Below are 26,440 nucleotides of genomic sequence, written 5' to 3'. Positions count from 1 at the left end.
TATGGCGTTTTATCGTCGCGAATCATTATTGTATCGTCAAATCTAAATAATATTCGGAAGAACTTTATCTGAGTAAAGTTTGAAGCATTTCCTACCTTATTTCAAAGTATTACAGTTTAGTATCGCGTGTATTAGATATGGATATAAAATGTTTCGGTATTAGACAGTCGTCGATTGTCGTGTCATAATGACTATTATTACAAGCGACAGGCCGCGGCCGGTAGCAACGATTTCATTAATATCATTAGCTACACTAATGACGTTTCGAAGCGATTGAAAAACGTGAGAGTGCTTTCGAACTAACGCTTTGTAATGAATGTACACACAATTTTGCCGCCATTTTTTGCGTAAGTACAAGGGCGTAATACCTAACTATTAAGCGAATTTATAAAATAACAACATGATCAATAAATGATTGCAATGGTTTCCGTTATAATAAACACAGTTTTCTAATAAAAACAGCCTGTAAAAAACTTCCACGATAAAAATAGTAGGTACATAACTGTCAAAACAATCATTATTCCTATAATTAATTAAAAGCCCCAATAAAACATAATTAGACAAAGTTAATGAAAGATTGTATCGTGTAAAGGTTGTTGGTGAGCGGATTAATGGCGGCGCGGTTTTCGTTATGGCAACATTAATTATAATATTAATTATTAGCTAACTCGTGTCCCTACCACCCTAAGGGACGTGCCTACAAGTACGCCACGCAAAAACGACATTTAACTTAAATTATTTCGGTAGCTTTGATTTTAATAGCAGTCCCTAATGTCAGCGGATAAATATAACAGTGAAAATTGGAATAGTACAATAATATTTTGTCACGCTTTCTATAACACGAAAGTGATATAGCTGAGTTTTATCATCGGGCCTCAAGGCAGATTATACCTCGACCCCATTGAGCGTTTTTTAAGGCAGGTTTTGCTTCGCACCACCACTAGGTATGTGGGAACTAGCTGTTCCCACATAGTACCCACCACCACTGAAATATTTCCTTATCAATTCGACTTAAAATGAGGATACCAATTTTTAAACGACCGGCAACGCACTTGCGAGCTTTCTGGTAACGTTAGTGTCCATGGGCGGTGGTGTTACTTAACATCAGGTGAGCAACATTTGCATCCTTTTACATAGAAATCCTCCTGTTTAGAAATAACGAAACATGAAGAGAACTTATTATTTATTTAATTTTTAATATTTTTTTGTTATTTGTACTAAAATGATATGTGGTATTATAATGAAATTAATTATTATTATTAAATTATATGACAGAACAATTTATTGAAATAGTATGCAAGAGAAGGCAAAAAGGAAGAGGGGTCAAGTAAATATATGCTCCGATTATCTGCCGAAATGATGGAGCAAGCTAGCCCAGAACAGAACAGAACGTATATGTGTAAAAATCAATTTCTTAAAATTTAAATAAAACGAATACTAAAACATTTACAAATAAGTATTGCATCGATCAAGAGTAATTGCTTTTGCGGACGCTACTTTAAACTGGCACATAAGCTTGAAGACGCGGGCGACATCTGTCGTCGTAATTGAGGGATTAGGCAGATAATTGAAACTGCAAGAGCGAGAGACTCAACTGCCATATGATAGAGCGAGACAGACCGCGTCACTCAACTCCACCGTCAAATACGACAGTTAACAACGTGTCTTCTTGTGTATTGCAATATCTAACGTTTTATATTATAGTAGTTCAGTAAAATTATTTTAGTAGTTTATGTAAAATTTTAAGTCTGTAAGAGGGGACAGAAATACTAAAAGTTTTTTTTTAAATAGCAAACAGACAAGTACAATGTCAGAAGTCATAATCCGTTGATGCCTATTTGTTTTGCTTGTACAATTAGTTGAAATTTGTTTAGCAATAAATAAAATGGTTAAAGTTGAGTGGCGTAACGAGCTGGTGTCATCTTCCAGTAATCCGCTCTAACAAGCTCAGGTTGAGACGAATTTCTTGATAAATATGCGAATTTCTCTCGCGAATAAATAGGGACTGAAAAATTGCATCGTTTGCGATCCTATTAATTTAGCTTTGAACATCATTTGTAAGCAGCATTCGTAAACTTATGTTTATAGCCCAATTACCCCCTTAAAAATATAAAATGTATATTTAACCTCAATAAAAATAAATATATTTTTCTTATATATAGGTATAGTTAGGTTTTAATATTTAATAGTTTTATGATTTAAGCACTTTATAAATTCCGTATTATTTCTGTTCGTACGTTACAAATCAGCGTAGTTCAGAGTGTCCGCCATATCATACGCTAAAAGAAAGGTCGCGCAAATCTAGTCCTTCGCTAGTAATACTATACCTAAATTGTGAAACTCTACCTAGCTAATGAAGTCGTGTCTGAGATACATCACAAATGCAAATGCCGCATAATATAAAATGGATTATACCAATATTTATTGAACTTATTAGTTTTATCGATCGACGGCACTATAAAGACATCAATTACCAGATCAAAGCAGTTAAATTTTTCAATTTGCCTCGAGGCTTCAAAACTCTCGAATAATATTTGTATTAATTTTATTTAATTGAATCTATTCGGTTCTATAATCCGGTTTCTAAATTACAAGATTTGGTACTTAAATATAGTTTTTAATTAACTTATGTCAGAACGAGTGACATTTCCTGTTATAATCGCCGACAAGATATTAAATCGATGTTTAATCGAGTTATCATCGATTCATTGGGATTGATTTGGGCTACCGTAAAATTATTTTTAATATCACGTGGGAGTCCAAGCTTGAGTAATGTTGGGCAATGTTTTTTGTATTGCCATAGAGCCTTAATAATAAAAGTACTGTATGGTAATATAAACTCTTCGGCAAAAAAGAAATGTAATTTTCAGGTGAAATAAATTCTGTCATTTTTTTTATTGAATTTATAGAATGTTTTTTGTGAAACCGATCTACGCAGTTAAACCATTTTTTTATTAATTAAATAACGTACCTAAAGGAGAGAAGATAAGAACATTTTTTTTTATAGAACAGGGGGCAAACCGGCAGGAGGCTCACCTGATACCGCCGCCCATGGAACCTCTCGATGCTAGAGGGCTCGCGAGTGCGTCAAGAATTTGTACGCTCTTTTCTTAAAGGACGCTAAGTCAAATTGGTTCGGAAATACTTTAGTGGACAGCTGGTTCCACAAAGTAGTGGTGCGCGGCAAAAACTGCCTTGAAAAACGAGCAGTTGGACGGAATTTCCTATTCTGCCTCGACAAAAAACTTCATGACAATATTAAATGATGTATGTAAATTATACATACAGTCACTGAATGCAAAGACGGATAATGTGCTCTGGAATTCTGTCTCGAATCACCGGAGTGACTTCTACGCTCGGTGATTAAGCATAGACAATCTTTGAAAACAATAAACTATACCATTGATTTACAAATTAAACAATACTATACGTATAGATAAATATAAGCAATGTATTCAAAATATATAGACTTATTTCGTGAAAACAATCACGTAAACGTTAATGTTCACGTTTATTGACAATATACCTTATGTGCTCAATGAAAGACCGAGTGAAGTTGACGAAATACAATTTGGGCGCGTAGGGCGGTGAGGACGGTTAGGGCGGCTAGGGCGCTAGTACAAGAGGGCGATAGGGCGGGAGGGCGGTGCGTATAAAAATGCAAATGGCGGTGTCGAGCCGGGGATTTCATTGTTGTATCAATCACACCTCGGCTTATTATTGCGAGATTTGTTAGGATTTCTCCGTTTATTGTTTACAGTCGAGATATCGCGACGACTTACGGGATTTCAGATTCTGATGAATACGAACAAATTGAATAAAACAATTGCTTTTGAAGATGCTATATCAATTTGGTGGCTTACTAAATGTAATTGGTTTTTATTTACTCTTCAATGCACACAATACAATTAAACTATGAATTTAAAAAAAATATTATAAAGTTATTATGTTATTAATTATTATAGTATCAATCAAATGTTTCAGTGTAAATTATTAAATTTGTTTACAAATTCATCGCCTATTTGCATTTTAATAATTTTGAAAGTTCTTGAACAGCCCTTGAAATGTCGATATATGGTAATGTTATAAAAGCGCGTTAAAAATTTTTAATTTAAATTCTATTAATTTTACCTATTATACTACGCGTATATTACTATCATAACATAATTACATTTCCCTATGTTATCCGTTGCACAGTAATTTTTAATTCATAGTTTAATCGTATAATATTAATTAATTATTTTATTATATACATTTCAATTTAGCCTTCGACACGAAATCTAAGCAAATCAATCAAACAACAATGGGTAGGAATATAAGCGATTTGAAAAGCATCTGTCATTGCAGAGTAATACAGCGTTACCGAGGGTGGTATAGTGATGGTAATGAGGTCGCCAGTTGTGGTCCACAGCACGCCCACAACTTTTTTCAAATAGATCGAACTGTGGCTTACACGCTGGCTTATAATTAATTTCAATTCTTTTGTAATTGTCTTTGGTTTAGCGGATAGAAATTTAATACGTACAATTACTTTTCAGCTGTGTTCAGCATGGTCACGGAAAAGGCTGTATCAAGTAGAGGGCGTGTGTTTTTATTTAGCAGTTGTAAGAATTTCTATTTACTTTAAAATATTAAGTTGTAGTTTATTAAATGTTTCAGTTGTCTTTTTTATATTTAATTTACTAAATAGACTTATGTTTTCTTTTTTGTATATTTTGTTTATCAATGCACCTAATCTGTTTTGGCTTTGTAAGTATTTCCTTTTATAATATGTACTATAAATGTAGCTGTAAGATTACTTATATATAAATAAAATAAAAATAAATCAGATAATAAATAATTGTTTGCATTTGCTGTGATGTAGGTACAATTATTACAGTTAATTATAGCTGGTGTTAAAAAACCGCTTTCCAGAAAAGAAAAACAAGTACAGTATTTAAAAAAGGGTTTACTACTAGATGATAAACATCTCGTTCTCTTACCTTATCAAAGTATAATAGTACATTCTTACTGTTGAACAATAGTGCAGACATACATTACATAAGTTCTTTAAAAAATTAAGGCTAATACAAAAAAGCATAATACAATTTTATCGCATAATACATCTGTAGTAAACTAGAACATTATTTAGCACTTACGTCATTCGATTGAAAAACATATGCGCCACCGAATCGATTCCGCCGCATTCGATTAATGACCATCGATTAGCGCTCCACTCGCCTGTCATCAAACAATAACTAGTGCCAATCGAAATCAAACCATATTACTATGTGATAAAGTTTAAATTGTCTGTGTATTAAGCTCGAATGTGTATTAGGTGGTGAGATATAGGCTTGATGGAGATTCCCTAATGACTGGCCAGTGATTGCTCACGGTCATTTGTTTTTACTAATGATTACGTGTTGACTGTACTAATTCCTTTTAAAGGATTTTTGTCTGTTATAACATGTCTGTTGTTGAATGAACCATAATTAACACATGTGTTGTAATGGATGTAATTTTTTATAAGAAATTGTGTTGATTCTGTTGTTTTAGATTGACGCTTTTCATCCTAGTAGGTAAAAGGAAAAACAAATTACAAAAGTTTTAATCAAATTTTAATATAAATGTTGAACGATTTTTTTATTTAATTTTAGTACTGTCTGGGTACTGCTGGATAGACAGAGTGGAGAAGGACCTTCTGCAGCTGAAAGCCAGCAATTGCTTTGAGGTGGCACAGGACAGGGAGCTCTGGAAGATTCTCATTTCTGTCGCAAAGCTAGCGGAGTGAATAATTTTTTTTTAAACTAACAGAACGTGTAAAAGTATTTTAAGTGATTTAAAAAATCTTATAAGTTAATAATTACTTTGATATTACCAAAGTTAATATAAGTATGTAAAAACCTGTTTATTAACTAAAAATCTTAATAATTAGCAATAAAAGTCCCACATTTAGTTTCAAAATTCAAAAATCATTTATTTATTGAGGTAAAACAATGTACACTAATGTCAATGAAGAAATACATTATAAATCCTTACAGTAAATTTAATGCCAGTTCTCAAATCAAGGGTGTAGAACGGACGAGAAGAACTGGCAAAAAACTCCTGAAAGACCAGCTTTGGTACTTTAGAGGCCGATCTGAATATTATATAAAAAGAAGACTGCGCGTTACATTAGTAAATAATGAGTAGCCTATCCTAACAAATTGGTTTATTCAAAGGATAATAATATTTCTAATAAACTAAGGCAATATAAATTAGATAACCTCACACCTGTCTAACAAACGGAACACATGTCTCCTTTACATATACAGTCAAAACCGTTTACGACGACATCGTTTAGAATAACATACCGGTTATATTGACCAAAATCAAAAGTCCTGTCTGAATTCTATGTATTAGGTACTTAACAACGTCATCGGCTGTGACGACTATCGGTTTTTACGACCAAATATGTAGATCCTTCGATGTCGTTATAACAGATTTTGACTGTATTTCTAATCATCCCATCCGCTGCAGTCCTCTGTCGATATTAATACTGTTTGTTGATTTTAGTCTCTGTGAAGACTGACTTCTATCACTCCTTTACTATTCAAACTCTGCTTTAGACCCCTCTTGAAATCAGACCAGCGCTATCTTCGATTGGATTTTCGAATCTTTTTAAGGATTCCTTCTTGTACTTTGTTATTAGCTACATATTAACCCTAAGATTAGCTTTTTTTATGATTAGATAAGATTTAATTTTTTAGTTTTTGTTAATTATTTATGGGTTTACTCTCAGTAGGTATTTGTTTTTTTTTTTAGTTTTGTTTTTGTTTTTTTTTCTGTACTAGGGTTGCCTGGAATCTCTTGTTGGCGATAATTATGGCCGCCAATATCTTATGTAACAGGTTTTTTGTATGCATGTTAAAGGTAACGTAGTGTGAAAAAAGATTTCTAGAATAATCTATTCAACTGTTCGATTCTTGTATGATACGAATCATACAAAACTTTAGAAGAATATAAAGTACGGGGTTGGTATTATAAAGATTGCACTATGTCTAGCAGACCCGTCAAAAGTTTTGTTCCATATAAATATCTCTTTAATCGGAAGCTCATGCCGTCATGATCAGCAAGAAATCACCTGCACTATCTGTTTCCACCGGTTTCTGTCCTGCTACTCTTAGAGTGTATAGTTTTGAGGACGCTTAGTTGAGCTGAGTCTTTCGCTTGATCAATCCATCTAGTTGGTGAACGGCCACGTGATCTTTTCCCTTCTTTCCAACCACGATCAGTTTTTACAAGTTTTGATCACCTCTGTGCATTATATTAGAAGTAAAGTAAGAATACCGAAGTAAGATACAATTTTTACAATTAGCTGTCGATCCATAAAACTACCAATATCGCTATTTAAAATGGGAGTTAGCTGGAACATGAAGCCTACATAATATAATAAGCCTTATCTTTCACCCACTCATCATATTCAAATAATACAAAAGCAAAATTTTACTGACAAACTATCTAGTGGTGTACTCAAATTATTTAAAGTGAAACTAGGACTATAAATTCACTTAAATATGAATTAAGCTAATGTAACGCGGAAGCTGAGTAGAAGTTCGAAGATTAAGAACAAATGCTATAACAAAGTTGCCAAATCATAGAGTTATTAATGATAAGTTCATAATAGCGTTGCCATCAATCAATAAAATGGCTGCGTCACAAAAAAATTAAAAGAGCAATTATTTTCGAATCGGGGTTATAGTCTAAAGTGACGCGATTGTGTATTCACGGACGTTTTATCAAAACACATTAAAATTAAATTATAGTGTGATCCATCAGAATAATTTAATTTTTGCCCCCTCTTGGTAGTCCCTTCTGGTTAGGGTTGCCAACAACGATCTCTTTAAAATTGGTCCAATTTATTTGTATCTGATTGTATTTGTTAGTAATGGAAGTATGCCTTTTTATAATTGTTATTAACTAATTAATGTGTTCAATTGTTTTATTTCGCTTAACAAATACTGTTTTTTATCAAATTTGCCTTGCCAGAATATACTACTTGTATAAAAACCATTTTTTTTAAACCACATAGGGACAAAATTATATACAATGTATGTTCCCTTTTAAATGGCACATTACCCAATATAAAAACTGTCACCATTACTGCATCCAGCATTAAAGAATAAAATTCATGCAAAAGAAAAATTTAATAAGCCGTTGTCAAAGATTAAACACGAATAACGTGAATTAATATTTAACCAACTCGCAATGTAAAATGCTTCTTCATCCCTTGTTATGATTGACAGCCCTGAGTATGGGGTACCGTTTAATGCACCCTGCACCCATCCTTATCTCCATTTTAACTGCTTTGTTGTTACTAATAGCCGTTCATAAGATAATATTTTGAATTATATTATTCATAATTGATTTGACACGAAATAAGATTTACTGTTCATAAAAATATTTAATGTCATGGCATTACATACAGATATTTAATTCATACATTTCTCATGGAATTGGTAAAAAGGTTGTTAGCAGAATTTTTCAATAACGCTGGAGTATGAAAATGTATGAGGTAAGATTGTTTAATCATGTGTAAAACTTGGATCTAATGATGATGATGATTCATTTTTTTTCTGGCAACATTGGAGGCCCGGCCAAAACTTTCTGCCGTCCCATCGTTTTTCAGGTAGGTATCATATTACAGTCTAGTTAATTTCACAATAGCTAAAATATAATATAAATAAAGCATATTCATAATGTACTAACTCGATGAAGTAGGAACACAACCATTTATTACTTCGAGAGACTTGTTTCTTGCCCTATTCATAAAATAAAACGATGTACTCTGTCTCTTTTTATCATAGACTAAATACAATTTGGGAGAAAGGAACCAAAGCCCAGCTGAAAACACTGACATTAGATTGATTTTTTTAATGTATTAGGATTCAAACGGACAAGAGGCTCTGATGTTAGCCATGGCCACTCACATTACCAGAAGTCTCGCAAGTGCAATGCCGGCCTATCAAGAATTGGTACGCTCTTTTCTTGAAGACCCTGAGTCGAATTGGTTTGTAAACACTTCAGTGGGCAGCTGGTTCCACATGGCGGTGGTGCGCGAAAAAAACTGCCATAGAAAACGCTCAGTTGTCTAGACTAGCAACAAAATATGTTAAGGACATATTATGTTATGTGTAGGTATATTCAGGGTTATGCAATCAATAATTATACCATTTCGTTCTAGCTTATTTTATATGCAAATCAGTTTTTAACAACAGTGAAACAGATAAAACAGAGATTTACTTCCCACTGGAGATTAATTTTTAATGATGCTTTTACTGTTTATTGGCTATTAGAGGCGTGTCCACTAATACTTATACATTACGGGATCTTTTATTAAATTGCTAATTATCAAATTTCATATACTTTTACGTTAAATAATAACTGAAAAAGCTAAAGCCTGCAAATACAGGGGTCTAGGCTCTAAATATGAATTCGGTCTCGAGACCCTTGGTCCGTGGTTTATCAAAAAGGTTAGTCACCTCGCACCAAGAATTAGTCTAGCTGTTCAATGGGAGAACTCTGCCAGTATCTTCGGAACCTTGCCTGAAGGGACTCCTTTTAATAATATTTTTTAATTATTAAATTATAAGATTTTGATTAATAACTGAACACTCTGAACAGTAATCGGTTTACAATCATTTGTAATTTTACGGTTTACAGGTAATTGCATTGAAGTAATTATTTTTGTATAAACTTTTCACATAATTTTAATATAATAAAAGCATTTGTAGAGAATCTCGTTAGACAGTTGTGTTTTATAAACTTTTTAATTTAACTAAAGTTAGTTGTAAAATCGGCCCTAACTTGTCTATTACGTAATATAGTATATAAAGTGATTTATTACGTTTTTATTGTTAAACCACTACTAGATTAAATTTTATAACTTTGGCATGTTTGTTTGTGTGGGTAGATATCACGATGGACCTATTTGAAGAGACCAACATTTTAAATAAAGTAGGTGTTTTATTTTTCGAAATAAAGTATTAGTGCGAACTGTGACTGTCATATTATGGCAACATCCAAAGAGAGTCATATTTATTGTTCAGTTAGTTTCTGAACCCTAAATCTTATATCCTAAATAATTATATATGCAACTAAGGAAGAGCCTTCTGCGTATAAATAACGTCGATTTTTGATTCAAAAAATTTCTCAGTTTTGAACGCATGCCTAACTAATGCACCAATGTTTACAACAACTTTCATATAAACTGTAAAAGAAAGTAATCTTGTCTGTGATAATCAATGTCTATGCTTTCCCATCTATTGTTACGCCATCATTGCATTAATAAACTCTTTTGTAAAAAACCGGACCCTAAGAAAATTTTCGTTCTAAGGTCCATTTCAGTTAATTATTCTATTAAACTTATAATCCTTATATGCATACGCGTTCAATTAATTTTAGATGCATTCTTTAAAACCGTAATAAAATCATCATATCTTTAATACCATCCACTTATAATAGTTAAGCAAGCTACTTAGGTTTTCGTTTATTTGCAAAATATGTTATATACAGCATCAATACGAATTAAATGTAAACAGGAAAATATAGAATTTGCACGTAATTCAAAATAAAATCATCGAAATTAATTACATTATGCACCGCGTGAGCGGCACATGTGTAAATACGCGCCCTCTTTAATCTTCCACACGGATTAGCTTTATTGAATGCCAAATGAGCTATGACACCCATCAGAGAAAAATTCATAAAAAAAAGTTGACGCGAATTTAAGCCTTGGCGCTATTTGATAGAGTTTAAAATCGAATGTCCAGTTTATGTAGGGTAAATGCACCCTTCGTTGGTTGGCTTTTGAGCACAATTAGCGAATGAGAGGTCTCATTTGTTGGACGCAGCGGTGTGAAGGATTATGGTATGGTATGCTCTACTTATTACTGAGTGTAAACTGTTATGATTAACACTTATTACTTATTATTATCAGAAATATCTTTTAAACTCATTACATAACTTTATATTCACGTACGTATAATGTTTTAAATAAATAAATTAGAATTATTTTAAATTACACTGAAGTATTCCCGAACCAATTCGACTTAGGGCCCTTCAAGAAAAGAGTGTACGAATTCTTAAAAGGCCGGCAACCCACTCGCGAGCCCTCTGGCATTGAGAGTGTCCATGGGCGGCGGTATCACTTAACATCAAGTGAGCCTCCTGCCCGTTTGCCCCCTGTTCTATAAAAAAAATGATGTTGTGTACTCCAAATATCCCTATATGAAATATCAAACAAATATTAATAGAATGACTCAACGAAATCAGTGAACGCGTAGAATGAGAATATACGATACATGACTTACATTAATCTTATTATATACACTTGACTTCTCTCACTACCCTCCACCCTCAGCGATATTACAATATTAGAAAGTATGCGATATTTATTTTATTAAAATGTACTTACAAAATCTGAAATATTGAATATTGAAAAATGTATTAACTGATATCTTTATTAACATATTTTTATTTATAATTTACACAGAGAACAAAAGGATTATTTTATCCTAAAATTAAAATCAAAAATCATTTATTCATTCACAAAAAACAGTCAATAAAGGCCGTAGAATGGTCGAGAAGAACTGGCTATAAACTATCCGCCACTTTAATCGTCAAGCTTTTTGTTTCACAAAAACTTTGTAAGGAGCTGATATTACACCATGTTCCTTGACACCATTAAGAAATTAACTATACTAATTAAAAAATTACAAAAAAAAAATCATTACCCAGAAAAAGCAGCAGTAAAAGAATGCAAACAAATTTGTTTGTGTGCAACACATTCCGGCCCTCAGAGTGGTGCCCCTAAATAGAATATATCACTTAGTATAATACAATTTGGACCCTCGGAATTAAACGCTAACTATGCGCAATGATCTACGAGTTGAGACAGTTGAGATGCGAGGGGACGGACGTCATCGGCTTTGTTCTGCTAAATGTAGCATGATATCTTTTAAGATACTGGATATCCAAACAAATCTTTGAAGTCTTTGTTAGGGAAACTATCCTTTTACTTTTGACAATGTGTTTTATTTGCAGTTGCGTTTTATTGATGGTAAGGCAAATAAGGCTTTCTGTGCCTTTTACCTGAAACAAATCTGTCGGATAAAATTTACTCAATGGCTACGTAAAAATTTCTGTCAATATTTTAAATTTTTGACATATTTAATTGACAAAAAATTCTGTAAATTTTTGTCAATACTACTGGAAAATTTCCCCTTGTTACACAATCTTAAACCTTAACTCTATAAGGCATCTACTATCCAATAGCACAAAAGTGTAATGTATCTATTAGCAGATAGTGATTTAGAAACACTACGATGCATCCACATGTCATTCGAATTAATCCACAGGCATAGAGCGAAACGTTTGATTGCGCCGCGACTAAGTGATTGACTTTTCAATCTCCCTAATCCGATTACCAACGGACAACACGGTTCATTATACGGGTACAAGCCAATGTGATCCTTATCTAGTAGCCATTGGGCCCATAATAGACTAATTCCACTTGACATATGGTAAATTTGGTCATTGAAATAGTCACGCGGGGCGAGTGTCGCATATTTGCGCCGTTTACCCTATTTAGTCGTTGGCTAATGTACAGTTGTATGGCAGTAATGGTTGGCTCTTACTGCGATTATTATACTGATTATATATGTAAATAAATATATAGACTAGCCTTGACAAATGAGCGTTATACTAATTATGTTCATTACATAAATAATCAACCACACCGACATATGCATCTTGTACAGAGGACATTTTAAATAATGCTAAATAAATATGATAATTGCTATGAATGCAATGTTGAAGTGAGTTTCGGCAATCGAGTTGGGTCTCCGAAGAATATTGCGTCTTTAAATTTAAGAAAACAAATGGTTTTACAAAAACACAATTTTAATACATTAACATAATGTACCAATGAAATACTTTTCTAATCTAATAAATAATCTACGTCAGATTTGAAGCAAAATTTAGTTACTAAAACTATGAAGTTGTACCAAGTGATAACATCCATAAAGGCCTTCAGGTGGACCGCGTTGATTTAAGGAAGAAACCGGAATTTATTTGCCCTGACTTAAGAGTATATGGGCATCGACTATAAAGAATAAAAAGGAAATCTTACCTTAACCTGCGACTCTGTCATGCCGAGCGCATACGCAAGCTTTGCCCTTTCAGGCCCAGCTAAGTATTTGGTCTGCTCGAAAGTCTTCTCCAAAGCGAATATCTGCTGTCCACTGAAGGTGGGCCGCGTGTGTTTCTTCTTTCCGTCCTTGTCCATGCCGCCCTGACCTGCGCAGGCGCTTAGCGCACCGTTGCTCACTACAACAATATTAGATATTTGGTAATTATAACATAACAAAATTATGCGTAGACAATACAACTATTCAATAAATATTTCACGATTTAGTTTATATAAATTACATACATGTAATATAAAAAAATGTTGTCAATATATGAAATAAATCCTCCTGAAGCCAAAAATACCAACTAAAAGTCTAATTGCACTCTTTTGACTTACGTATCTGTCGCATTTCAACACAGCGTAAATATAATTTAACAGAAGGAGACGAAACTTTATTTAAAAGAGAGCAATTAAACTGTTTTGTATTTATAACATTGCATATATCAAGATTTGACGATATATTAGCTACAAAAATACGTAATAAAACAAAAATCATATCCAAACTTTGTAAATCGCTTAGACTCTTGATATCATATCTGCCAGAGAGATCCGAGTCAGTATAAAAACTAATAATTCAAGTCGAGTGTCAAAACATCCTCGGAATAATACGGGAGCACCATAAAACCACAATAAAAGCGTCGCGGGCAAAAACAAAAAAGCCATCCTATTCAATTGTGATATTTTTCATCGCGTATAAATGTTTTGATGAAGCGCGACTCCCGGGGGATGGGGGAGAACGCGGAGCGGGGGCAGGGGGGAGGAAACAGAGGAAAAATGAAAATAATGGTCGCTGGGGCGATTGTTCTAATGCAGCGGCGGCTTTTATTTTTTATCTGTGGAATTGGAGCGGATAATTGTGTTATGAAAATATTGTGTTGCTAGTGAAATGAATGATTTTTTAATGAAATGAATTAGGAATGATTTAAAAAATACGATGTTGAGAAAATATTATTGAATTTTGAAATTTATTGTATCTAATGTTTTATTTACTTAAGTTTTCTAGAAAGAAAAATAATCTTATTGTTCATTAAAATTTGGTGTTACTTATTGGTACTATATTATATATACTATACTATATTGATCATTGAGATATAGTAATAAATATTTTCAACTGCAGCACTGATAAAAAAATTGAGGTTATCTTAACTCTTATTCAATTATAATACTTACTTACCTAACAATTTAATTCTAAGTTTACATGTTTCAAGTTAAAAAAATATAAGTTCAACAATGTTCTATTTTAGATTACGTCTTTGTTTGATACCATAGATAGGTTCTTGAACATTTGATTTTTGCATAATATTTAGATCATTGGCGCTACAACCTTTTGAGGTATGGACCTCAGGCATCTGTTTCATAATCATTTGTCAATCTAATATTCCCTGACACACGCCGTCAACTTTTTGGGTCTAACGCAAGCCAGTTTTCTCACGGTGCTTTTATTCACGGTTCGAGCGAATGTTTAATGCGTATATAGAAAGAAAGACCATTGGTGGCACAGCCGGGGATCGAACCTACGACCTCAGGGATGAGAGTCGCACGCTGGAGCCAATAGGCAAACACTGCTATTAAATTACTGCATAATCATTGAAAATACTTACCCGTTTTGCCAACTTATATTTGAATAATATGAATGGTTCCTGAGAAACTGTATCGTTCGTCTAATATTAATATTAATATGTTTTATTACTACATACATTTTATGAGATTTACGTGCTTATGTTTTATTTATTTATCAAAGCTTTGTATTTTACTAGCTAAGCCATTTGTTATACAAATAATAGTTTGCAATAACAACCTTCAAATAATAAATAAAAACCTCAAAATATTCATCGGGTTTGTCTGAGTTTTCGAATTATACGTTAAACCTTACTTACAATTTAACTCAATACAAAACACATTTTAAATAAGAAATTTATGAAGGATTGTATTGATGTTTAGTTTCTATTTATAACCATTTTTGTTCAAGAATTAAGAATAATTTATGTGTTGCATAGCTATTTGGTACTTTATCCATACATTGTGAAACAGACCTTTAGTCTAGTATTTTATTGATCGTTATGTACCAACTAATGTATCATACCGACCGTAAGCAAGCTTTAAAATTATTATATTAGTAACGATACTGATGCACAGAAATATCCTATCTAAAAGCATTTGTTCATAGGCAAGGGTTGCAGTTAAAACAGATCTTATACTAAAAGCCGCAAAAGTGGAACCCTTTAAGACAATTGGAACAACCGCACCCCCTCCGAGCAGATTGTGTGTTGACAACACTCCCCCCTAAAACACGTCTTGTTATCGTCTTACACGATGTCTATATCTTGTGATGTTGCGTTTAGAAATCGTTCTATAAGTAACTATACTGCTTCATATTTATATTTATAAGATTTTTCACTAGATTCTTCCCGTACAGTCAAATATATTTAATAACCCATCTATGATTTCACACAATTTGTATAGTAATAGTGCGATATCTTTATTCTGTTATATCGAATGTATGGTATTATGAGAATTTTGACATCGTAGAATATTCTGCCACCAACGCACTCGCGAGCCCTCTGGCATTGAGAGTGTCCATGGGCGGCGTTATCACTTAACATCAGGTGAGCCTCCTGCCCGTTTGCCCCCTGTTCTATAAAAAAAATCTATATATGAGGATAGTCTTGTTCTGTGTCTTGTTGTCAAAAGGAAGGCAAGTAGGTAATACTGGAGTCGCAAAATATACAAATAAAATCCTTTGAATGCTTTAAATTATCTAATAATATAATATAATATAATAAAATCTAACACTTTGTCCACATTGACAATTTAAGTATTTACGATTATCTCTTTTCATCGTAGCGTAAATACAAAGTGACAGAAACAGACAAATATTTAAGTAAAGTAAAACTGTTTTTAACATCAAAAAACTATTCTGATTAGGGTTTACGCGTACATTTACCCTACATTTTATAGTTTATATTTATACAGTTAAAATAGGTTATTATTATTTAAAGGCAGAATTACATCAGAATTTTCCCTCTCAAAACGACTTCATTGAAAGCCTACACGAAGACACATAAACAACTACATAGATCACCCCTTCGTATGTACACACGTTAACATCTAACATAGCTGTTCTCTCGTCGTTACCCCCCCTCCACCCACACCCCCTGATCCCTGGAGGGTGTGGTTCACAGATTTAGCTGAACGTAATTGTCTCGGGTTATAATTGTTATAGGCTGTTGGTATTCGTCAAGATAAGGTCGACTACTAAATGTTTATGGGTGAAACGTTTTACAGCTATGGAGTATTGTCTGTTAAATAAATGAATTACTTTTACGATTTAAAATGTATGTATAAGGGTGGCCAAGTATTTTATACAGTTTTATATGCATGCAATAGTTGTATTATTGCATAACTAGAGAATACTAGTCATATGAATCATTCGTAGTTAGTTAACGAAATGTAGAAATATTACAACTTTTGGAAATTTTGACAGCGTGGGCGTATTTAGAACAAGACGACTACTTTTCTTTCTTTCTTTCTTTTCTCTCGTTGTATGTTAATACAAGAGGATATGATCGAAAAATGTATGCTTAGTCACGACATCACCTTTTAATCCATTACTTAAATGAATAAAGTATTATAAAACTGCCAAAATATGTAGAAAACTTAAATTTTTACATTTGTTTAACATCCAAACTATAAATCAAATTCAATTTAGTGGTAAAGGACTATTTTTATTAAAGTATGGTTTTCGATATGCACTGGCTAGACAATATTAGAATTGCATAATGCATGAGTGAATGACTCACTGGCCGCAATGTGTTACACAAAAACTAGCCCTCTATTTAATTTATATACATATGTGAAACGAAATATGAGGATTTATGTACAATTGTAATGTATAGTTAATATTATATAAATGCAGGTAACACAGTAAAAAGTCGGTTTCCTTTATTTATAAGAAGTGATTTGGGTAAAGCGCAACAAAGACATTATATATTAGACATTCAGCTACAGCAGCTCATGGGCGTATATACCTATTTGATAGTGGCCATTTTTAAATCTCTACGGTACGATACGGGTTACATAATTAATTATTATAATTATTATAATAGCTGGGCTATAGCCTACACTTGGATACAGATCTTTTTTTTCTATTTCTATATTTAGACCGAGTTTGATTTTATGTAGTCTCAGTTTTATAGAAAATAATTATGTTTGTAATTTAAGCCAGTTTATTTTTGTTTTAATATACAATATAGATCTTGTAATATGAATAATAAACGGGGCGTGTTATCATCGAACAGGTGTAATACTTGTCGCAACAGACGGCGTTATCAAGGAAATTCAACCATATCAATATACGCTGATTTTGTATTGTGAAACATATATTGAATATTTCCATATCACACTATAACTTTGAAGATACAGTAAATAATTCGTAGGCATTTAAAGAGTTTACCTAAAAACAAATATTCGGAACAACAGACTCATTTACACTTTCAGAAATCTCACTAAAAAAATTGTTCAAAATTTTCACTGCCGATTCGAACTATTCAAAATTAAATTTTTTTTCTACATATCTAATGGCTTATGGATGAGACCATTCCAGAACATTGGAACTCGAGAGTTATCATACATAAGAAAGGTGACACTTTGGACGCGGGAAGCACCAGATAGGTGAGCCTCCTGCCCGTTTGTTCTATAAAAAAAAAAAAAAAAAAAAAAAAGATAGATTGCGATGGCTAAGTGTAATTGAGGAGGCTAAGGCCCACAACGGGCTGTATAACCATTGATGATGATGATGATCTAATCGCTTATTAAATATTGTGAAATATACATACCAAAACAATTAATTAACATCGAGTCATAACTTCAACATAAATGTTCGTAGTAATGCTTAGTTTCCGTCATGTTACTGAAAGTTAGAGCAAAATTATATGGAGAGCCGCCAAGCAGCGTTATAACGCGGTTATGAGATATTACTTGTGTTCACTGGACGTTCGGATGTTTGTTATGTCATTACAGCTTTGTATTGTTATATTGTGATGTCATTTTCTGATTTATTGTCTTTTAAAAACTTATTTTACTCCTAAAAGATATATACAGTACAAGTTCTAGTTACATCTCAAAACACGAGACATTTTTTTCCATACGTAGTCATTTAATTCAAATATATATATTTTGATGATTTTTGATAAAAGAAAGAGCTTCCAATTCTTCAATTACTATTATCTAAGTCCACTGATCAATAACAATCTATACTAATATTTTAAAGAGGAAATATTTGTATGTTTGTAACCGAATGGCTCAAAAAGTACTGGACCGAAATTAAAAATTATAACATCATTTAAATACTACACTATCAACAATATATTGTTTGGCTATTTTAATTGCAAGAAAAAATGACCACTACTTCAACCACAATAATGTAACCTAACGTGTAAAAAATGCCTTCATCGCATGCGCTGCGAAAGATATTGATGAATATATATTTAAAAAAAATGTTAATATTAAAGAACATATCTTTATCTACAAAAAGTGTTGAAAAAATTAATGTCCACACGTGCGAAGCCGGGACGGGCCGCTAATCATCAATAATATAAAAATAATTATTTCAACCCTTAATAATAATACAATTCCCTGTATAATAACTTAATATAATTACGTCATTGCTAAACACACATCTTACGTCTAGGTGAGATTATAAGTACACTAAAAATTATATCGACTTATTAAGAACAGTAATGTGTTAGCATCACAGATGTGCTCTCCACATTGGTTACTGGCGTTCAAACGACATTGCTTCGTTTGAACATTAATTTATGTCCAAAGAACGTTCAATTTAAATTAACGAATAACCCGACAGAAATAATGATCGTAGCATCGTATCGCGTCACCTCATTAGGTTAACTTCGACAGTGGGGAAACAGGGAATGGAAAATTGGGGAAAAGCGAGCGCGGGGAATTATGTTATTTCTTCATTTAATTTCATAACGCCACGGCCGCGGAGATTGTTTCAACTTTATGCCGACCGAGTTTAATTACATGACTACGTTAAATTAACGTCATTGTTCTCTCAAGGATTCAAATGCGGTTAAAATGTAATTTAAACATAAAGTTTAATATTGTTGTTGAAAAGTTATACTTTGTGTATTTAAAGCATTCATGAAATATAATAAATCTGGGGAATCTTTATATTTCATGAATTAGATATGATTAGGATTTATATTGAACGCTTTTTTATAATATACTAGAAATTGTAGCAGACGGGTTCTAAAAATAGGTTTTCAATGTCTACAATGTATCGCTTATATATTATATTGTTCATAAACCTACAAATGTCCTCCTTTCATCTCAAAAAAAAAAATACCAATTCTACAAGTCTTAGTCATGGCCTCAAATGTCTGTATCTGTATCGGGATTTCATTTTCTAACAGGCAAGTAAAACCTGTCATCGTGCTGGTTTTTACCACATATAAGTCTAAGTACATATACCTATACCATAAATTACAAAATGATTACTCACATCAATGAAAATATTGTTGTGTTTTTCGACAGTCTGCCAGGTTACCGTAACCTTGATCATGCTCTTAATGAGGTTTAAGTTTTCCTTTAATTATTATTGTTATTTTTAGTTTTATTTATTAATAATTTTTGATTTTAACTTATTTATGTGTCTTAATATTGTAAAATTATTGATGTGTGTTAAATTTGTGACGCCATATTTTCGTGTATTTTGTAAGCATACACATTATTTTAAAAGTAATAAATAAATTTAAAGATGTGAGCAATGTATGTAAAAAGCGAGTATCTGCTTAATCAATGGTAAATGTCCCCAGACTAACACAAATAATGCATAAACGTTTCATTTTAAAAACTGCGAGTCCAATTTTAATCCTCGCCGACATATGCCGAGGGGGTGGGAGGGGCAATTAAAAAAATGTGTCTCAGTTCATTGGAGCGCCCAGTGCGACCGCAGCCACCCTGCGCTAATTAATAATACCCGGTTGAGCTGCTCCTCCACCGAACGTGCGAATCTATACTAATGAATATCTAAATCTAAATTGGTATAGCATGTCTGTAGTAAATTATTTAAATTAATAATATAGAAAACAGTGATTTCTTGATATTTTTGTAGTATTTATGGCATATGTTTTCATGAAATATAATAAATCAGTGGGAATTTTAATTATATTTCATGAATTATAATTAAGATTTATCCATGACACATAAAACGCATAAAGACAGCTGATGACCTGGTGAGGTTAAAAGAATGCCTTTTGCTTGCAGAGCGAGACCGGTCGTACTGGAGCGATATTTAGCGGATGCCTTTGTATAGTAGTAGACGAAAGAGGCCTATGTTACAGGCTGATACGCAACGCACAAATTTCATTTGAAGAAAATACGATAACGGGTTGTATACCTACAAAATTATCTACTTTTTTAACGACTTTTTTTTACTAGCTGTTTTGTTTTTAATAAACATGATAATAACATTATAATAGGATATAAACACTTTAAGTCTCATATGCGTATCAACCTATCGCTTTAACTAGCATAGCTGACTGTATACATCTGACCTTTTCGACGCGGTCAACAAAGGTATTGCGATTTTAATAAACATCAAGTGTTTGAATCCCGCCATCACAGCCGGTTCATTGCGGATATCGCATTTTATTCATTACAATTATTTCATTACCAGCTGACTACGTAGCATGTGTAGGTAAAATAATAGTGTATTGTAGTATGAAAGGTATTTTATAGAGCTTCGTACAATTTTGTTCGGCTATAATCCGCTGTTCTATGATTGTGCAGTAAACCTTACCTGGATTTCTCAATCTCATTATGTAGCCCTGGAGATTTTTTTCAATATAAGATAATCAAGGTATCACTTATTCCACGTCACTAAATTTGAACCTGTAGGCACCCCTACTCATCGGCAAAGAAGACAGAGGGTGTAGGCTGAGAGTAAAAGCAGGAGTAAAAAACTCTCGGTACTCTTTTTTTAAGGAAGGTTTTTAAAAAAGACTGTTGAAGATGTCCACTTAGATGTGTTCACCTGTGTGACCTAATTTTTTTTCATTAATATTTATTTTGTATTTGACAAATTTGTTGAAACTATAGTCACAGTATTCTTGTTTATTACAATTCGTTAAAAATGTTTAATTTTGTAGTTTAATACATGGAAATATTAATTATAATTTGCAGAATCGTTTTAAATCTTAAAAATATTGTACGAACCATTAACCATTACATATGTGTGTGTTAACAAGGCAATAAATACGCACTGATTTTTGTCATTTTGACCTAAACGGTCGTCATTTATTTTACTTGTGTTTTGATCAATTCTTTTCACCCATTACATTTACTTGCTAGTGTCATTAACCATATCTTGTTTATAAATTCGTAACCACGGTTTCTTAGACAATATTGTCATAATAAAATATGGAATCCTTTTAACTAATAAAAATATCGTACTTGATTAGTTATGTATGTGTGAGTTAACCAGGCAAAGACTGCGATCTACTAAAAAAAAATATTCAAAACGATCGTCATTTATTTTACTTGTTTTTTTATCAATTATTATTTTTTGTAAATTTCATAAACCATATCTTGTTTATAAATTCGTAACCACAGTTTAATCACAATATTTTGTAATAATGAAATATGTTTTTTTTTAATTTGCTGTATCTGTTTAAATTTTTAATTGTAGATAACTATTCTAATTAACATTGCTTACTATTAAGCAGGTCATAAATGTAATAATGGATTATCTGCATATAATCAGTTATCAGCAAGTCCCGATCAAGTAATAATATCGTATTAGAGAGGATTACCTCGATCTGATATTACTTGATAAATCCAATTAGGACATATTACTATCTATATATGTATTATGTATGTAAATATATGATAAGCTTAAACAGTCTGAGTTTAATAAAATTGTTATAAAGTCGCTAAGCTATAAGAATCACTATTCATTCATTTATTATTAACCTTTCTCTAAGAATACGAAATAGATTGTTTTGTGTGTTGTGGATGGTTATTTAAGGAAATAAACCACATATCACAACAACAATTTTTAAACTATTACAAATATTTAAAGCCTAGGATAATAACCTTCATATTTAATGTGCATTGAATTCGGTGTCGACCCTAATCCTTGGAGTCGTGGGTTCGATTCCCGGCTGTGCACCAAAGTGCTTTCTTTCTGTGCCCATAGAAATTTGCTCGACCGGCGAAGGTAAACATCGTGGGGAGACCAGCGCACCTAAGACCCAAAAAGTAATTAGCGTGTCAGAGACAGAAAGCTGATCACCTACTTGACTATTAGATTGACAAATTATCAAGGTTGTAGCATCATTGATTTATTTTATTTTAAGTTATTTCCAGGTATAGAAAAAATGTTTTACCTCATTTCTAACGTTGAATTGAATTGTAAAAATAATTATGACTGTTCGATTACTCGGTGCTTATTATAAGAACTGAATGTTTAAGTAATAATTTGTATATGACGTACCTACCTCTTAAACATGTATATATCTGTCAATAAGGCATTTATGAATAGAAGCGAGAAGCTTCTATACATAATTAAGTTGTATAGGACTTAATCTAATATTTTTACTATTAGTGGTAGCAATTAAATATTCAGTATTTAGAATTTTCTTAACCAACATAGTAGTAATAAAATTAAAAATGTTTGTTCCCTGTGGCAGTGTACCTTTATCGCTGGCAGCATGTTTCGTTGACCGAGAAGAACATCAGCTCTAGGGTCACCGGTGTGCCTGTGCACTTGAACCCTATGGCACAAGAGGTTCCAAAGAGAACAAAATCAAAGTTAAAGGAAATACTCTTATAAACCTTATCTCTCTTAATCCAATTATATTTTTAATTAAACCATATCAATATGAGTGACGATATAATTTAATCTATAACTCTTATCACCTATATTACAGCGTATAATACATGTAAGCTGCTAATCTATGCACTTGACTGGCTGATAACATCCTAATTACTGCGCCTAGAAATTTATATTAATTCCTCTTTATTTACTGTTAACTTCAGACTAGATCTCTAACTGGCATATTAGTATTAAATAATTGAACTAGTCACCTGTGCCAGCTTCACACGGGAGATTTAAAATATTTATCAATTATTATTAATATAGGTGTTAATGGTTTTTTAAATTGGTTCTGTACATTGAGTTTGTAGTATGAAATTTCTTCGTTATGTTAGTCTTAAATTATAAGGTATTAATAATTTATCACTTAGTAATATATAACTTAGTAATGCGATTTACCCGTTTAAGAGATTTTGAGGTACGTTTATATGTTAGAAATTTTCTATACCAATTTGACTTTGGGTCTTATAAGAGAAAAGCGTACTAATTTATTGAAAATACTTATTGAAAAGTCCTAAAAACTTCCGGGGTAGAAAGGAAATGATTTCTTCGGATTAGGTACAGAGGATTATCATGTCATTGCCATTATTACTAAAACGGACACAGAAATATATACATAGTACACATATATGTTAGATGGCAAGAGAGTAATTAAACTTTATTTAAACAAAGTAATTATGTAGGTGAATATGCATATATTAGTCTTACTAATATAAACTAAAAATCTTAAATATTATTATAGTCATTTATATTCAAAATAACATGACAGCAATAAGGACAAAATATTCAATAGTAATGTAAAATTACTATTAATCATATTTAAGATTTATGCCCATATAGTCATTTTTATATTATAGACCTTTTTGTTTCTGAGATCTTGTTCTGTACATCCGTCTTAAGTAAAAAAAAAGTATAAACCGTTCTCGAATCCAAATTTCAGCAAGATAAGCCAGAGGAGTTTAATTATAAACACACGCACAGAAGATTTATATAAATATACAAAGATATAGTAGGTACCTAGATTCAATGTAATCTTTACGTAAATTAACAATTTAGTAGTACCTATATGAACAGCCAATAGTTTATCAATCAATTAAGTTGTAATATTGAACTTAAGATTTATATTTATATGAATATTATTTATTTGAATCAAATAAAATTTTACAATATGTAATAGGTTTAGCTGTAAAATAGCAGCAGACATACATAATACTGTCCGCGTGAGATATCTAAATTCAACGCCAAATTGTCTATTGTAATGTTTAACTGCCGACGGCGGCAACGCGTAATAGGTATCTGTGGATATGCAAAGCGGAATGTTCTGTATCATAAAAGTACTAGTACACTAAAATACTTAAATTATAATATGCCACTTGAAAAATCCATCAAATACTGATGTTTCTTTGAAAAATTATATTTTTTTTAATTTGTGTTGATTTCACCTAGATATAACAAAATTATCTTTAAAATCAAATTTATAACTATGAAAATATAAAAATTGCACTCTTTATAAAATAGGTTAAAAATAGATAACTTTTTGAAATCATACAAAAAATCATGTTACCTATTAATGACGAAAGGATTTCGAATAGATAAGTGTTTATAATAATAAAGCTATGATCATAATTTAAATACATTTTCATAATAACATCTATAAAATAGAATATGTAAATAATACTTAAATTAGACGATATATGTAAGATTTTTTTTTATAGAACAGGGGGCAATCGATTAATTTGAAATAACAGTGAATGATATCATGAAATACATCATCATTAATTCAACATTAGACACTTCACAAAAATAAATATATCAATGTTATAAAATAAACGTATTTCGAACCTTACATTAATATAAATATACTTTTGAATTAATAATTAAGCTGTATATCTATATTTAAAACCCAATAAAGTTAATCAATTATTAATATAATTTGTTCCTTAAACGAATCTGGTCACCGCACTTACGTTGAACTCTTTTTTACTTACACTTTGCGTAAGACTTATAGGTAGACGTAAGGACGCGTATTTACTCTAAGTACTTACTTGTTTGTAGCCGCTCTCTCCACGCCATAGGATTGGAAACAAGTCCTTGAAAGCCTGGCCAGTATAATGGTTTGTGCTGGAGGTAGTGTGCCATTCCCGCTGCGGCCGCCGCTAAAGATAATCTTGGAGTCAGCAAACCAGCCCCGACGTTGGAACCAACAGCTGGCCGTGATAATATATGGTCTATCCCATGCGGGTTTGGTGCTGGAGGAGGTGCTTCAGCCAGAGAGCTTAGAGCAGCCAGCGGAGCCCCGAAACCATTCTCCAACGCAGCCCTAGATAGTTGCGGAGAACCACGCAACTCGGACATTTTGACAGTTCACTAACACTATTTTAAAACAAGTTCAAACGTCAACACATTGCGAAAATACGGCCACCGGAAGTAACGAGAAGTAAAGTTCACATTCGAAATTCAAATGAGAAAGTCCATTGATTCCAAATTCGAATTATTCGGTGTCCATTCGAAAACCGTACACAACGGTACCGCGCGAAGTCCGACACCAAATGAAAAGCTCACCGTGGACCGGAGCAAACAAAAAAAGGTGAATAGAGAACGCCCAGTCAATCTAAACCTTATATCCGAGTCACCGCCCATTCGAGTAGAACGTGTGCTATATATCGTCGTCTCGCTCACTTCCCTCCGCAACCGACAAGGACAGAGGACCTCGGTGTTAACACGAGAGCGTAGATTTAACGAATCGGTATTTAATGGCGCTTCTTGTCTCTTTATAATTAAGTCGGGTGCAGTTTTTGCGGTGCCTGCGCCCCTCGTCCCGCGCCCCTCCCTTGCCAGCCCGTCTCCACTATTGTAGCGAATAATAAGGGCGACTGAATAGTTTTATGATGCCTTCTAAACACCGGAAGGATATTTGTCCCTGATAATTTATGTGACAAATATTTTATTAATTGACAGCCACTTCATGCGCGGAAATAAAACACCCAAGGTATTAACTTCGCATCTGCTCGTATTGTCGAAGCCAACCTTTATTCAGAAGAATTTGATGGTTGGGATATCTAATATCCATTGATAGTCATTAAGGTTTAGACTAACTGGAAATAATGATTGAATAAAAATGTTTAATTTCGTATAATAATTAAAGCTCTATATAATACGTATGGAAGTATAATATGGAGCTAAATAAATATTACCTTACATTAGTTTGAGTTGCTTTTGTTTTAATATACGAAATTATTAAAACAATTTTCTGAATTATTTATATATTTTTGTTTATGTTAATTCTATTCAAAAATAACAATATACGACGAACATGATATTAAAATAAATTAATA

General features: G+C 32.5%; 1 protein-coding gene across 1 annotated transcript in view; it reads right to left on the bottom strand.

Annotated features, from left to right (window-relative positions):
* The window catches only part of LOC110995708 (homeobox protein Nkx-6.2), a 41,044-nt gene extending 15,389 nt beyond the window's left edge, over positions 1-25,655 (bottom strand). Inside the window, exons 1-2 of the mRNA XM_022262996.2 lie at positions 25,151-25,655; positions 13,151-13,347 (exon numbers count right to left, since the gene is read on the bottom strand). Coding sequence (XP_022118688.1) covers positions 13,151-13,347; positions 25,151-25,460 — 507 coding nt within the window. The 5' untranslated portion in view covers positions 25,461-25,655. The remainder of the gene's footprint in view (positions 1-13,150; positions 13,348-25,150) is intronic.
* Between the last annotated feature and the right edge of the window lie 785 nt (positions 25,656-26,440).

Source organism: Pieris rapae, chromosome 6 (genome assembly GCF_905147795.1).
Source record: "Pieris rapae chromosome 6, ilPieRapa1.1, whole genome shotgun sequence".
NCBI classification, from domain to species: domain Eukaryota; kingdom Metazoa; phylum Arthropoda; class Insecta; order Lepidoptera; family Pieridae; genus Pieris; species Pieris rapae.
Note: the sequence above shows the minus strand (reverse complement) of the source record. Positions and strands in the feature narration are given on the sequence as shown.